The following is a 15,599-nucleotide window of genomic DNA, read 5'->3' as shown; positions in this document are numbered from 1 at the left end:
AACACAGGCCGCAACTTGAACACACTAATGAACGCTTTCACACTGCAATATTAAAGCACATTTATGTTATGTCTGATGAACCAAAACTCAACAGCACTTAATTTTAACTGTTGTCTATCAATTATGAACCTTGTAGGTACACACACAGTATTGTCTACTCTAACTCCCCCCCCCCCCCCCCCTCAAGTGAAGCAGATCATCCACAACCGCACCTGGCAGAAGACAACATACGTCACCAATCACTACTCATCAATTTCACCATGGTTTGAAATGTTCATCCACATGCTTCACATATTCAATAAAGCTCATGTGCAAATATGCAATGTGCAAACTGCTCTGTGCAAATCATGCTAATAAAGTGCAACTATCACCATCAAAGTGCCATGTGCCATTATTAAAGTGCCTAATTAAGTTGTTTGTTTAAAAGTGACATTCATACACAGACCCAGTTGTGCAATATTTACAAGGCCAAAGCCATCAGTCACTAGTAACGAAGGGCTCTTCGTCACACTGACACTAGGACCTGTGACATGTCTTAGGGCTGTAGTTTTGGACCCAGAAGCAGACACAGTATAGCATGTTGCAGTAAAGTGGATTTATTGTGGAAACTGGTGAAGGAAATGAGGGGCACTGGGTAAGGCAGGGGACAGGAAGGTAGTTGAGCAGGTTGGAGAGGTTGAATTTAATGAGCTGAGTTGTAAGATGGTTGGAGGTGAAGCTGGCACTGGAATCCTGGGGCATAGGAGAAAGTAACATTAGCACAAGGAAAAACATGAGAATCACAGTTGAAACTATTCTTCAAAAACGTAAAAACTTCAAACCTTAGGAGTCTGTGAGACCTGATGAGATGTTAAGCTACAGCTAAATCATAGCAAAACATCTGGCAAATGTTGGATACAAGCATGCACTTACACCTACATAGACACACACAGCAGCAGACAGTCCCGTAAAGACACACACACAACTCACATACAGATGCACACACAACAGACACCATTGTGCAGAAACATACACCCATACAAAATCTGTTCATTTTTAAATGCATTTTACAATGAAATATTCATTGAGCTTTTTTAATCTGTGAAATGCATTTACAGTGTTATTATCACAGTGTTATTACTATGACACAACAAAGACACTAATTTATATCAATTTACTGTTAAAATGATTACAGTTGAAATTACTGTGCTTTCCTTTTTCTTAATATCGGCCCATTTTACCTGAAGCTTTTGTTGTAGCTCAAGAGTGAACCTGCTAATACTCCAACTCTCACAACACCAAAATAGTTTTCACATTGTTTGAACAAATACATGTTTAAAAGGCTCATACCAATTCCTAAAAATATCATTAGGTCTTATATATAGCTCATTTCAATTATTTTATAAATCATTTACCAGAGAGTGGCCCCTTTTAACTGACTTCACCCTATGTGGGTGCTAAAAGAACACATCTGCAGTGATGTTACCCGAGACTGGAGGTGTACTTCCCTGAAACTTGATTCCTCAAAGCTGGACATCTGCTATTGGAGAAATACCTGCTGTTTATAAGTAAATACTGGAGTGTTCTCTAAGTAAGTACTGGAGTGTGCTCTTAATTCTTATTTTTTATTTGTAAATTGTTATGGTTAATCTGTAAACACTTCAATTTTATTTTTAAGCATTATTGTTTTTAAACACTCCACTAAAATCTGTACATACTTACTTTTGATCTGTATAACCCTAACCCTATATATATATATATATATACATATATACAGTACAGGCCAAAAGTTTGGACACACCTTCTCATTCAATGCGTTTTCTTTATTTTCATGACTATTTACATTGTAGATTCTCACTGAAGGCATCAAAACTATGAATGAACACATGTGGAGTTATGTACTTAACAAAAAAAGGTGAAATAACTGAAAACATGTTTTATATTCTAGTTTCTTCAAAATAGCCACCCTTTGCTCTGATTACTGCTTTGCACACTCTTGGCATTCTCTCCATGAGCTTCAAGAGGTAGTCACCTGAAATGGTTTCCACTTCACAGGTGTGCCTTATCAGGGTTAATTAGTGGAATTTCTTGCTTTATCAATGGGGTTGGGACCATCAGTTGTGTTGTGCACAAGTCAGGTTAATACACAGCCGACAGCCCTATCGGACAACTGTTAAAATTCATATTATGGCAAGAACCAATCAGCTAACTAAAGAAAAACGAGTGGCCATCATTACTTTAAGAAATGAAGGTCAGTCAGTCCGGAAAATTGCAAAAACTTTAAATGTGTCCCCAAGTGGAATCGCAAAAAACATCAAGCGCTACAACGAAACTGGCACACATGAGGACCGACCCAGGAAAGGAAGACCAAGAGTCACCTCTGCTTCTGAGGATAAGTTCATCCGAGTCACCAGCCTCAGAAATCGCAAGTTAACAGCAGCTCAGATCAGAGACCAGATGAATGCCACACAGAGTTCTAGCAGCAGACCCATCTCTAGAACAACTGTTAAGAGGAGACTGCACGAATCAGGCCTTCATGGTCAAATAGCTGCTAGGAAACCACTGCTAAGGAGAGGCAACAAGCAGAAGAGATTTGTTTGGGCCAAGAAACACAAGGAATGGACATTAGACCAGTGGAAATCTGTGCTTTGGTCTGATGAGTCCAAATTTGAGATCTTTGGTTCCAACCGCCGTGTCTTTGTGAGACGCAGAAAAGGTGAACGGATGGATTCCACATGCCTGGTTCCCACTGTGAAGCATGGAGGAGGAGGTGTGATGGTGTGGGGGTGTTTTGCTGGTGACACTGTTGGGAATTTATTCAAAATTGAAGGCACACTGAACCAGCATGGCTACCACAGCATCCTGCAGCGACATGCCATCCCATCCGGTTTGCGTTTAGTTGGACGATCATTTATTTTTCAACAGGACAATGACCCCAAACACACCTCCAGGCTGTGTAAGGGCTATTTGACCAAGAAGGAGAGTGATGGAGTGCTGCGGCAGATGACCTGGCCTCCACAGTCACCGGACCTGAACCCAATCCAGATGGTTTGGGGTGAGCTGGACCGCAGAGTGAAGGCAAAGGGGCCAACAAGTACTAAACACCTCTGGGAACTCCTTCAAGACTGTTGGAAAACCATTTCAGGTGACTACCTCTTGAAGCTCATCGGGAGAATGCCAAGAGTGTGCAAAGCAGTAATCAGAGCAAAGGGTGGCTATTTTGAAGAAACTAGAATATAAAACATGTTTTCAGTTATTTCACCTTTTTTTGTTAAGTACATAACTCCACATGTGTTCATTCATAGTTTTGATGCCTTCAGTGAGAATCTACAATGTAAATAGTCATGAAAATAAAGAAAACGCATTGAATGAGAAGGTGTGTCCAAACTTTTGGCCTGTACTGTGTGTATATATATATATATATATATATATATATATATATATATATATATTATATGTATATATATATATATATATAATATATATATATATATATATATATATATATATATATATATATATATATATATATATATTCTTCTTTTGTTTAAATCTTTATTTTGAATCTGTACATATGGCATTTTTATGGCATTTTTATCTGGACATAGTTAATTATTTGTAAATTGTTACTTTCAGTCTCTTGAGCCACTCTACAGCCTGTATTTGTTTGTTTGTTTTTTGACTGAAGTGAAGAGGTCAATACAGCCTCTCCCCACCAGCAAGCCAGGGCTCTTGTCATGCCTTCTCTCCCCTCAGGAGCACTCCGTCAGCCAGCAGAACCTCAGGAGGGAGGCCTGGACACTGCAGTGGGCTGCATGATAGGCTCTCTAGGGCAGACAGGGCATCCTGGTCTCGCTGAGGCCTGTTGCTAAAGAGAAAAAGATGCTCTTCCCCAAACCTCCCCAGGAGCTGCTTTATGAGGCCACTGCCCTGGCCCACACAGAGATGCTACTGCACGCAGAGGGTATACCTGCACAGTCAGTTATGCCTGCTAAGTTTGGTGCTGCCATTTGCCTTATATGAGAACACCTTTCCACTGGCCTGTGGCAAACAATGTGGGCTATGTGAAAGAGTAAGTAATTATTTGTTTAAAACCAATCTAGGCCATGCATTTCAAACAGAATTTTAATGGTGCAAATAAAATTACTTCAACTGTTTACACTCTTCTATTGCTATAATCAGTGTTTATCATTCACCTTCTTAACTCATTATTACGGTGACATTGGTGATGACAGCACAATATGATGTACATGAATTCAACATGCTCAACAAGCATGGCACGGAGGTGTCAAATCCACAGAGACATGGGGTGATTGTGAACCAGTGGATGAAAGACTACCTGCACATTAAAAATGTAATTTGAGAGTTAGAGGCACTGCTGGATGCTTTCACTCACTTCCAGACAGTGCTTAATTTGTAAAATTAGAAGTAGAGAAACACTTTGGGCCTCTGAGAGAGCAGTGTTCCCCCACTCCCAAAAGTGGGGGAACACTTTTTTAAGCAGCACCCAAGCCGCCTCACTGCGCGACCTCGAATGGAATGGTTGTGACATCTAGTGTTGTCACGGTACCAAAATTGGGACCCACGGTACGATACCAGTGATAGTATCACTGTTCTGAGTAGTATCACTATACCACAGCAAAAATGAGGCAGATGTGCCTTTTGTCATTTATGAAAAGATAAATCATTTTTCTATAATACATCAATGATATTTCAATGGAATAAATTACTTATGACTGACTTATTCATACTTCAAAAACAGCATCAATAAGTCATTAACATAGGGGGGATCAAAATAAAATAAATAAATAAAATAAAAATCAACCAGCCACCCTCCTCCCCTGACAAGTAAAGAACAGTCCCTAAAGTGCGGTGAGGTTTGTGGACCATTACCTGCCACAGAGAGAGAAATGTGAACGGCTCGTTTCTCCTCTGACACATCACATACCTGTGTGCCGCCACGGCTCAGTTGTCCAGGTACTACTGGACAGTCATGACACCAACGAAAGAGGAAATTACTGGACCTGGAGTCGGACTTCTAAGCAGTTATGTTGCGGCGCGTATCCTGTCTGTGACCCCCGTTCAACCCACAACCGGCAGGATTTGATTTTCCTTTCTGCTGCTGGTTGAAATCTGTACTTGCACAGCTTGCTGAATGATTTAATTTGCGCGCACAAAACTATTTTTAGTCGCAAATGCGAGTAAAATGCTCGCAGGTAGAGCTCTGTGGAAAACAAACAACTGCCAAGTACAAAGAAATAAATAATAACTTTCACTGCTCAAAGATACTCACATGTCTGGAAAACAAACCACTACAGCAGCATATTGAGTGCCAGGTGGCCATGAGTGTCCATGCTGGTCAATAACGGCGCGCCGGGACAGCGCATGGACACTCACCGTCATGTGATTGGCTTTGAACTATCGTAGGCTACTGTGGAGTTTTAGTACCGCGGTCTACCATTACCAGTATACCCTGCAACACTAGTGACATCAGCCAATACTGTATGTAGTTTTTAGATGCGAAAAGTTCTAGACTCATGCAAATTAGTTCTGGAACGCACCAGGGCCTTTTCTGAAAAGATCCTGGTATGCGTTCCAGTACGTTCAGGCTCAAATTAAGCACTGCTTCCAGACATGTGACGGCATGGTAGATGTATGGGTAGAAAAAGACTGATCTCTTTTTTAGTTTTTGCTATTTGATTATGACGATCTTCATCCAAAGGTTGACAATAACTGTGAATCCATATTGTCCATTGTTTTGCAGATAACCACCTCGTGAATGCCTGATCACCTTCAGCTTTGTATTTTAAAAGCTGGTCAAGGTTACCTTGATGATGTTCATGACCCCTAAAGGCCAATCCCTGCCTCGCCAGAAACATCTCAGCTCCTATTATTTTTAACAGGCTAGCTCTGTTTTCTGCTTGCTGTGTACTGACTGCACTGCTCAACTGTGTAGTAACAGGCCTGGTTTCATATGCAGCAGTTGTAACAGCTACTTTGTGACCCTCTGATTTCTCATGCATGGAAAATTTTTCAAGTGCTTTTTTCCAGTTTTGAAATCCAGTGCTGACAAAAGCTGGGTCTATACTCTTGGCTTGTGCTGGTTTCCCTGTCTTAAAGTATTTAGAGCAGTGAAAACACAGAACACCCTCAGTACCCATACTAACATACTTCTCATACCATGCTTTTTGGAATGTCAGTGTCCGCTCTTTGTGTCCCCCCCTCCACGTCCCCAGTGCCATCTGCACGCATGTGTGGGGGGTGTTGGGCGGGGTGAGGAGACAGGAGGGGTCCATCTCACTGCTCTCTCTACTCTGCAGCTCCAGATTTCTGAGCTTCTGGGACAGAAGGAGGGCACCACAGGAGCTGAACTCATCCAGGTATTCGGTGGAGGAAGGAGAGGGAGGTGATGGGGGTGATGGAGGTAAGGCACCAGGGGTAGTAGAAGGGGACTGGTGGTCATGAACAGTTGCCTGAGATAGGATGATCTCAACTGGCGATGTATACAAGGTTTCCAGACTGGCTTTTGAAAGGATATCTGTCTTCAATAGTTTAGCCTCCATGGGAAGGGTACCATCCTGGATGACAGACAGAACAATTAGGAACAATTTAAAATAACACATTTGAGAACTGGCACACTATAGAGGGGAACGCCATTAATTTGGCAGTACTTGGGCAGTACGGCAAATGTGAAAGAAGGCCCCTTTGTGTCTCCATAGGTTTTGTACTCTGTAGTCTGAGTATTATTGACCAATGGCGTTTTTGTGGCAGGTAAACAGTCCGCGTGCAAAAGAGGCATAAACATGGGCCAAAATGCATTCTCGGAACCAATCGCCTATTGCCCGATGACAATTTAGCTTGATATGAGGCATACATATGCAGATAGTAGTTTATATTGATTAGCCGAAATGATCAGCACATGGAGGAGGAATTCTTGGCCCAGATACACTGGATCTCTCGAAAACATTGGTCATTGCCCCCTGAAGCTTATTGTCATGAACAGTGGTGTACCCGGAAATTTTTTATAGGGCTGGTCAGATGGGGCCACTGAAAATCTCAGGTTGGCACACCAAATCTAAAACCATAACTGATATTCAGGATATAAATTATGCTGTTGAGGTATATAGGCTAGCCGAAAAACAACAGTTACTGGGAACAAGCCTTCTTCTCAAGTTTAGGGAAGACTCGTGGGTACCCATACAACCTATTTTTACTCAGATGTCTTAAGGTGAGAGTTCAAGGGACCCCTTTGAAAATGGCCATGCCTGTTGTTCCCTCACCAAAATTTAGCCTAACTTGGAGCATTTTTTTATCCCCCTACCCAAGAAGCTAAACTGACATGGTTGGTAGTGGATGCCTTAGGTTGTCTAGTTTTACAAGATACCACTACCTTTGCGCTAGCTTAATAAATGAGTGCACCACAGCCTTTGACCCAGTAATTTCAGTCTCTGGGGGAACCAGATATATCAGTGGGCCATGGCCCCCTATGAGGGGTGCCACTGGTCATCAGACCGGTAGCCAATGGGCTCTGAGACTGCCATCAGCCTTTATGGCACCCGCTCTTTATGGATTTATCACCTTGGCCAAGTGCAGATGTTAGAGTCATCCAACTTTTTTCAGTATTATTTATTTTGTTTGTATACCTCTGTAACAATCGAAAGGTGTGAATGTTGTACCTTTTGCTCCTCAGTAGCTGTGACCTCATCTGAGTCAGAAAGGGTGGACATGAACTCTTTGAGCTTGTCTAGCTGTTCCCTCAGGGCTGAATCTGTCACCTGGCCGCTCAGTTGGAACTGGTAACCCCCATCGGGCAGCACCAGAGGATGGTGGGTGTCAAAACTCTCCAGGATATCAGCTGAGGGGAAAAAAGGGCCATTATGCATTGAAAAAAGAAAAGAAATGTGTATACAAGAATCTTGCAGATTATCATATTCATAATTGGTATTGTGAAGGAAGACAGGGTTAATAGCTGACCAGTATGTAGACCTCTCACCAGTTTGATGTGCTGCAGCCTGGTCATGAACAGATGGAGTCCAGGTGTGTCTGCAGGCAGATGCTGGGCTGTAAAGACTCAGCAGGTGGTTCAGCTGAGCTGGACTCAAGGCAGGGTAGACAGACCGCAAGGACAGCCGGATTCAGCTTCTCTCCCTCATCCTCATCAGTACCTCATCAGATGATCATTGACAGTTCAGTATATATAGTGTATAGCTATAGTGTCAGTTTGCGTCAATGTAGCGAGTGTGACAGTTGGTTAATTAACGGTTGTATTTATATTTATAACACCTGTGAGCGGAGTGATTTTACTGTTACATGTCCCAGTGATGTTATATCAGCACTCATGGAATGCCTCTCGTCCAATCAAATTATTCGGAACTAACTGTTGTATAATCATGGGTATCAAACCTTGTGTGAAATGTATTAAGATCCTGAGCCAAGTGTTTATCTGATATAGCACCATTGAGATGAACCCTGGAGTTGTTTTTGTCTGTTGTCCAGCCTTTTCATTGCTGGTGCAAGGCTTAAAAGAAAATGTTCCTCCTCTCCCATGTCTCTATTCAAAGCATCTAGCACGCTCTCCTGGAACACAGAGGTTGTGGTGGAGGTGGTGGTAGGGCTTTTCCCCGATTTGCACTCCTGTTGACCTACCTGGAGGAGCCAGACCGGGCACTGTTCTCCCTCTGTGTTCCAGCAGGTGCAGCGGCGATCTCTGGGGGTGGTGGGGGTGGTCCTGAGATAGAGCACGGTGAGGTTTGGGCAGTACCCGGGGCAAAGCGGCTGACCTCAATGATTTGTGTTCTTTGTTGCTCCTCCTCCTCGCTGCTACAACCTTGGGTCATCTGTTTGATAAAATATTTCAATTACTATAAGAATTAAGCTATACATCCACGAGGTGGGGAGGGCGCATGCTCGTGCAGCGACCGGCAGCAAGTACATCTGTGTCTGTGTACGTGTTATAAGTGTTTTCTTTAGTGACCCTGGCTTTTAATACAGTGGATCTGGACTGATCAACAAGGTGGATATGGTCCGGGACTAAAACTTGACTGGAAGGTGTGTCTCTTAATGAACAATGGAGTTTACAGTGTGTTTTCTCCTACTGTGGCTGGCGTTCTGCCTTTCCTCTGGTCTACATCTGTCATATGATCAGCCGGCTCGGACTCAATATAGCAAGGAGTTTCTTCTGCAGTGGAGCGACCCCCCGTCAGTTCCTCCCCTGGATCTAATCTTTCCAAGCCTGGACTCCTTTACTGATCATAGGGATGGCGATCAGAAAGACTTTAATGCTCCGCTACACAAAATGAGGAAGCGGGGCAGACGTGGTGGTTTACTACAACGCCTGCGGAGACAGTCGCTCTCGCGCATCCCACTACCGTCTATCATCCTTGCTAACGCACAGTCTCTCCGTTAATAAACTTGATGAACTCCAAGCCCAAGCACGATTTCAACATGAATTCAGAAACGCATGTTTACTGGCGTTTACTGAAACTTGGCTTTCGGATTGAGACTCAAATGCAGAAATGTCCATTGAAGGATTTGGCGAGCCGGTCCGCCTAGATCGGGATGCCGGTGTCACTGGCAAATCACAGGGCGGGGGTGTGTGCCTGTATGTTAATGAGCGTTGGTGCAAAACCGCCATTATCAGAGAAAAAGTGTGCACTAAACATATTGAACTGCTGTCCGTGTCCCTGCGTCCCCACTACCTCCCCCGGGAATTCCCCCAGATATTCGTCACCGTTGTGTATATCCACCCGAGAGCCAACGAGGAGGAAGCCTCGGAGTCTATACTAAAAGTGACCCAGAAGCTGCAGTCTCTATCTCCCGATGCTCCTATCTTTGTCCTTGGCGACTTTAACCACTGCTCATTAAAAAGAACTCACGAAAACTTTTATCAATCCTGGACCTGTGTTATGGTTCTGTCAAAGGAGCATTTAAGTCCCTCCCCCTTCCTTCACTGGGTGGGGCTGATCATAACTGTGTGCAGCTCATGCCAGCTTATCGCTCTGCCCTCAGGAGAGGTAAAATCATCACCAAACAGATCCACAACTGGACTGATGATTCCAAACTGAGCTTGTAGGGTTGCTTTGAAAAAACTGACTGGGACATGTTCAAGGAATCATGCAGTGATATTGATGAGCTGACTGATGTTGTGAGCAGCTATGTGACTTTTTGTGAAAACTGTGATTCCAAAAAAATCAGTCAAAATATTTCTTAATAGCAAACCCTGGGTGTCAAAAACTTTGAAAAACCTGTTAAACAATAAGAGAAAGGCATTCCAAGAAGGTGACTTTGTAGAGCTGAACCTGCTTACAAGGGAGATTAAGAATGAAATAAAAAAGGCAAAATTGAATTACAAGGAGAAGCTGGAAAGAGAACTTGCCAACAACAGATTGGGCCCAGTTTGGAATGGTTTAAAAACTATAGTTGGTTCAGAGATCAAGGGCAATAAAAAGGTGGCTCTTCCTGGTTTTAATTCTGATAAGCAATTGGCACATGAGTTCAACAAGTTTTACCTTAGGTTTGATTGCTTTGATTTTAGTAATGAGATTTTAAATCTGAAAAACAAACTTTCCTGTTCTGGTCATACTACTTTTGATGTTCTCTCTGTGGCCAAATCTTTTAAACACTCTAAAGTTGGAAAAAGCCTGGGTCCAGATAATATAAGTGGTCGACTGCTCTCCTCCTGTGCAGAACAGTTAGCTCCCATTTTTTATCATATCTTCCAGCTGTCATTTAACCAACAGAAGGTGCCAAGGTGCTGGAAGCAGTCCATAGTGTTACCTGTGGCTAAGACCAACCACCCTACAGTTTTTAATGATTTTAGACCTGTGGCACTGACTTCCCTCGTTATGAAGTCCTTTGAAAAACTGATAAAGAGAGATCTTCTTATTAAGACCGAACACCTACTGGACCCTTTACAGTTTGCCTACAGGGCCGGTCGTGGAGTTGAGGATGCCACTGCCACTTTATTAAACTGGGTTTTTAAGCATCTGGAAGGTAACAAAAACCATACTTAGCTGCTATTTGCAGATTTCTCGTCTGCTTTTAACACAATCCAGCCCCACATTCTGATCGATAAACTTCTTAACAATTTTCATTTAGATTTTAATGTCGTGGGCTGGATTCTTGACTTTTTAACATCCAGAACACAGAGAGTGAGGGTGAATGAGATGAGAGATGACATTATCCACTGGGTCTCCCCAAGACTGCGTCCTCTCCCCTCTCCTCTATATTCTGTACACTGACGATTGCCGCAGTCGGTATGATAACAGATTCATTTTAAAATTTGCTGACGATTCGGTAATAGTCAGCCTCCTTCATGATGATGAATATGCCCATGGTCCTGTGGTTGATGAATTTGCAGACTGGTGTGAAAATGTTTTTCTCCAATTAAATGTATGGAAAACTAAGGACATGTGCATTGATTTTAGACAGAAGCCCAATAACACCAATCAGAAAACAGTAATCAAAGGCCAGACAGTAGACATTGTCGAAAATTACAAATATCTTGGGACTATTCTGGATAATAAGTTAAATTTTACCTGCCATTCAGAGAACCTGCAAAAAAAAAGGCCAGCAATGACTGTCCTGTCTGAGAAAACTCTCCAAGTTTCAGATCGATAAGTCCCTGATGATCTTATTTTATAGATCATATATTGAATCTGTGCTGACCTTTTCTCTCCTCTGCTGGTTTGGCAACCAACCAGGTCAAAAAATGCACTAAGCAGTGTGATAAAGACAAGTAATAAGATTCTGGGAGTTCAACAGTGCACACTTACAGATCTGTTCAATAGACAGATAATCAGGAAGGCTAATGCCATTCTTTCTGACAGCTCCCATCCTTTACACTCTGAGTTCCAGTTTCTGCCTTCCGGCCCCCGGCTCAGACTTCCTCGTATGAAAAGTAACAGGTACAAGCACTCCTTCGTCCCTACAGCCATTTCCCTTTTGAATTCAGGACAGGGTAGGAGGAGTCGTACCTGATTGGTTGATATTCATGGAGCTTCTTATAGGCAGGCTGATTTTTGCTTTTGTCTCCATGTGGTGTTATTGATGTTGGCAGAAATTGATAATTACGCACTGTTTGCACTTTCCCTATCTTGTATGGGCTATTTGAGTCACTGCTACTGATGTTGTTTCAGCACACTGTATTATCCCTCCCCCCTCTTAGACTTTTAATTGTATGTCTTGTACATTTTTTCTGTCTTTTTTTACTTGCTGCAACACTAATTGCCCTACGGGAACACAAATAAAGCTGAATCTGAATCTGAATCAAGTAACATGCAGTTATTCAACAAATATTAGATATTTTTTCTATGTAAACAAACGTGCATATTTCTGCTATTATGCTTAATAATACAAACTTGTCTATATCACCTACAATCCCTGATTGCACTCAAGTGATCATAATGATGATAACCTCAAGTAAATCATTACCTCTGTCATATTAAATGATGGAGACATGGACAGCAGCAAGGACTCCACTGTTTCTGCCTGTGTGTCCTCCCAGAAGTTGGAGCTTGTCTCCCTATCTTGGATGTGAGGCTCTAAAAAAGCCAATATGTTCATAAATTTCCATCGTTTTTTCTCCTGTCCACCTTCTGCCCCACTCTTCTTCTCTTTCTCTGCCTTTCTTTCCTTTCTATACTTATCCCTTAAATAGTTCTACTTGGACTGGCAACGTTCACCTATAATCAGATATTAACAATAAAAGGAAGCACATTGAAACCAACGGCAATAACGTAAAAACGTTACGGTTAACGGTTAATAATGTTAATGGTTGGCTATAGATAAAAACAAGCGTACTGCATGTAGGGTGATAAAAGCACAAAACTCACCAGCAACATTCAATGTCCAGCCGATCTCCTCCCACAACTGAGCTTTTTTGTCTCTGTTATGGTAATGTCTGTGTGACATGTCATACAACTCCGGATAGACGGACACGGCCAGCACCAGCTTCTCCTCCATTTTTTCTGGTTACCAGGGTGACGAGTTCCACAATATGATTGGTTGCCTGGAAAAAGCGCCAGTGACGACACCAGTGCCTCTCTGAAAGGTTCAGAGATTTTCAACTCAAAACGCTCAGAGCGGCCGCACAAAAGAGGAGGAGCGCTCGGAAAAAAAGACGCTGGGCGCAGCGCCTTTTCCAGACGCTCTCTCCTCATTGGGAACAATTGGAAAAAGATGCTGGCCTTCTTCTGGCACTCAGAAAACGGCGCTATGTGGACACAGGGCCTAAGGGGTTATAAATAAGAATGGATCACACACGCATCACAAAAGTTTTCAGATTCCACACAGTCAGAACTTTTGAACCGCATGTTGGGAATAGAATGATGTTATGTGTTTTACTATAAGTTGTGTTTCACTATATAAGTTTTAGATGTATATAATAAACCAATTGATGGACTAAGAGTCTCATCCTACTCTCTAATGTGCTATGTGTGAGCTCAGTCCTGCGTGTTCTTTAATGAAGCAATAGGAGAAGATATTCAGTCTCAGTTAATGTAGTTTATTAAGCAGTAAAGGAATAAAATTACAGAGCTCTGGGTCTCAACTTCACATCCCTGACGAACAACAAAGGTGTGTCAGTTCACGAAGTCTGACCTCCTGTCCTTTCCCTGACCCAGTATATTTGAGCGTAACAGAGTGTCATTGTGCACGCAAGGCGTTGTCCTCTTCTCATTGGCAGTTCCACTTCCTCCTTCACCACACCACGCCCCTGCCTCGTGTTAATCTGACTCCTTCCTGCTGGCGGTGGGGGCGTGGTTCCTGTTTTGAAAGACAAGAGAACAACACAACTCCCTACACGTGCTGTACCTTACTATCTGTATATCACTTTCTATTCTTTTTACCATATATGAAACTAATTATCTAAGCATTGCGGTATGTGCTCCTCAGACTTCATGTCTCTTCCTCTCCTGTACTTCTCCACTTCTGCAAAGCAAACACATTCAGATCAGCTGAAATCATCTCAGTATTCTCATTGTTCACACATCTAAAACTTATATAGTGAAACACAACTTATAGTAAAACACATAACATCATTCTATTCCCAACACCCTCTAACATCATAAATATGCTGGTGAGAGCAGACTGTCCCCCTGACCCCCCGCCCACTCCTTCCACATTCCTGGGAACACCCAAACCTGGCAATTACAAATGTGGTAACTGCACACTGCAATTTCACCCACAAAACACACACATTCTCTCACCCCCATACAGGAAAATCTTATTCCATTAAAGGCATTATCTCATGCAAAACTAACAATGTGATATATCTACTCAAATGCCCCTGTGGACTAGCATATGTTGGTAAAACCTCACGACCCCTCAAGAACAGAACTGCAGAACATAGAAGCAACATAAGGACACAGGATCAGAGAAGCCCTGTTGCTACACACTTCAACCTCATGAAACATAATGTTGCCTCCCTGAGATACACAGGCATTGAACACGTACAGCTTCCACGGAGGGGTGGCAACATAAACAATCTCCTCTTGCAACGTGAACTCTTTTGGATGTACACTTTGGACACTGTTTCTCCCAGGGGCTTAAATGAGGATATGGATATTCGCCCCTTCCTTTGAATCTGTCTCCATTCAAAAATCCCCCCCTTGCTCCTACGAGTTACCTCCTGGTGGATTGGACTTTTGGTAGCGACCTGTATTTCGATTTATGCGCCTTTTTATAGAGGCGCCTTGAGATGACACCCACCGTTTATGACGGCTTTTCTGGCCCGATACATAGCTTGGGCTATGTTGTCTTTAGAGTATGCCCTCTATTTAGATCTTTATATATTGTTATTATTATTGTACATTGTATTTTTGGCTTGAGCCCACATTTTGAATCACATTTCAGATGTGTGGATATATAATGTATTGTGCTCGCTTTTGGATGGGTGTTACGACATGTTTTACACTTATATATGTTTATACATAAGTGTAAAACATATTTAAGTGTAAAACATGTTTATATATGACTTAGGTGACTTCACACTTGACTCCAGACTCTCTGACTTGTTGACACCTTTGTGTGTGTCTGGATGTATTGCTTTTCCTCTTTTTTCATTTAAAGGAGCTATATGTAAGAAATCTAAAGCAAATAGTTGTAAAATCCTCCTAATATGTCACAGAGACTAAGGAATAATGTTCATATAACTTGCTGATCTCACCGACAACAATAGTACAGCCAGAATATTTGCATCCAAAAAATGCAGTCTGCAAATCATGTTTATGTTTTGAATTTATGTTTTGGCCTGTTGCGCCACCCACTGCCGTCTACCAGTCACGCAGTCAGTAGAGTCTCAGCATCAGTTACAGTTACGACTGAGCTACAGCAGCACGGCAAGCAGCATTAGCAGTGTCCCAGTACATAGCATTAGCAGCCGGCTCCTCCTCAGCTGTATCCCGGCAGCAACGTTAGCAGTGTCCTGGTACATAGCATTAGCAGCCGGCTTCTCCTCAGCTGTATCCCGGCAGCAGCGTTAGCAGTGTCCCGGTACATAGCATTAGCAGCCGGCTCCTCCTCAGCTGTATCCCGGCAGCAGCGTTAGCAGCAGAGAACCTGGACTTGCTCGAACGGTCTGCTGGAAAACCAAAGATCAAGGACACGGTGACGAGGCTCTG

General features: G+C 42.7%; 1 protein-coding gene across 2 annotated transcripts; it reads right to left on the bottom strand.

Moving 5' to 3' along the window:
• Positions 1–589: 589 nt before the first annotated feature.
• LOC144461936 (uncharacterized) lies at positions 590–12,947 on the bottom strand. 2 transcript variants are annotated; one of them, XM_078165911.1, is made up of 6 exons: positions 12,813–12,947; positions 8,626–8,816; positions 7,973–8,144; positions 7,656–7,834; positions 6,160–6,557; positions 590–732 (listed from the first exon to the last, which is right to left on the bottom strand). In XM_078165911.1, the coding sequence occupies exons 4-6, from the start codon at positions 7,704–7,706 to the stop codon at positions 597–599; spliced, it is 585 nt and encodes a 194-aa protein (XP_078022037.1). In that variant the 5' UTR covers positions 7,707–7,834; positions 7,973–8,144; positions 8,626–8,816; positions 12,813–12,947; the 3' UTR covers positions 590–596. The 2 variants fall into 2 exon arrangements, with proteins under 2 accessions (XP_078022037.1, XP_078022036.1); XM_078165910.1 differs by lacking the exon at positions 590–732 and having other exon boundaries at positions 3,539–6,557.
• Positions 12,948–15,599: the final 2,652 nt, after the last annotated feature.

The sequence above is a fragment of the Epinephelus lanceolatus genome, chromosome 24 (assembly GCF_041903045.1).
Source record: "Epinephelus lanceolatus isolate andai-2023 chromosome 24, ASM4190304v1, whole genome shotgun sequence".
NCBI lineage: Eukaryota > Metazoa > Chordata > Actinopteri > Perciformes > Serranidae > Epinephelus > Epinephelus lanceolatus.
The sequence above is the reverse complement of the archived record's forward strand: the minus strand, read 5'-3'. Positions and strand labels throughout refer to the sequence as shown.

What these genes read in the sequence shown, in the direction of transcription:
- LOC144461936 (XM_078165910.1), bottom strand. Translation starts at nt 7,706, where the DNA reads ATGTCCACCCTTTCTGACTCAGATGAGGTCACAGCTACTGAGGAGCAA. An exon ending in CAGCTACTGAGGAGCAAAAG is followed by an intron (nt 6,558 to 7,655) that starts GTACAACATTCA and finishes TCTGTCATCCAG; the next exon opens with GATGGTACCCTTCCCATGGA.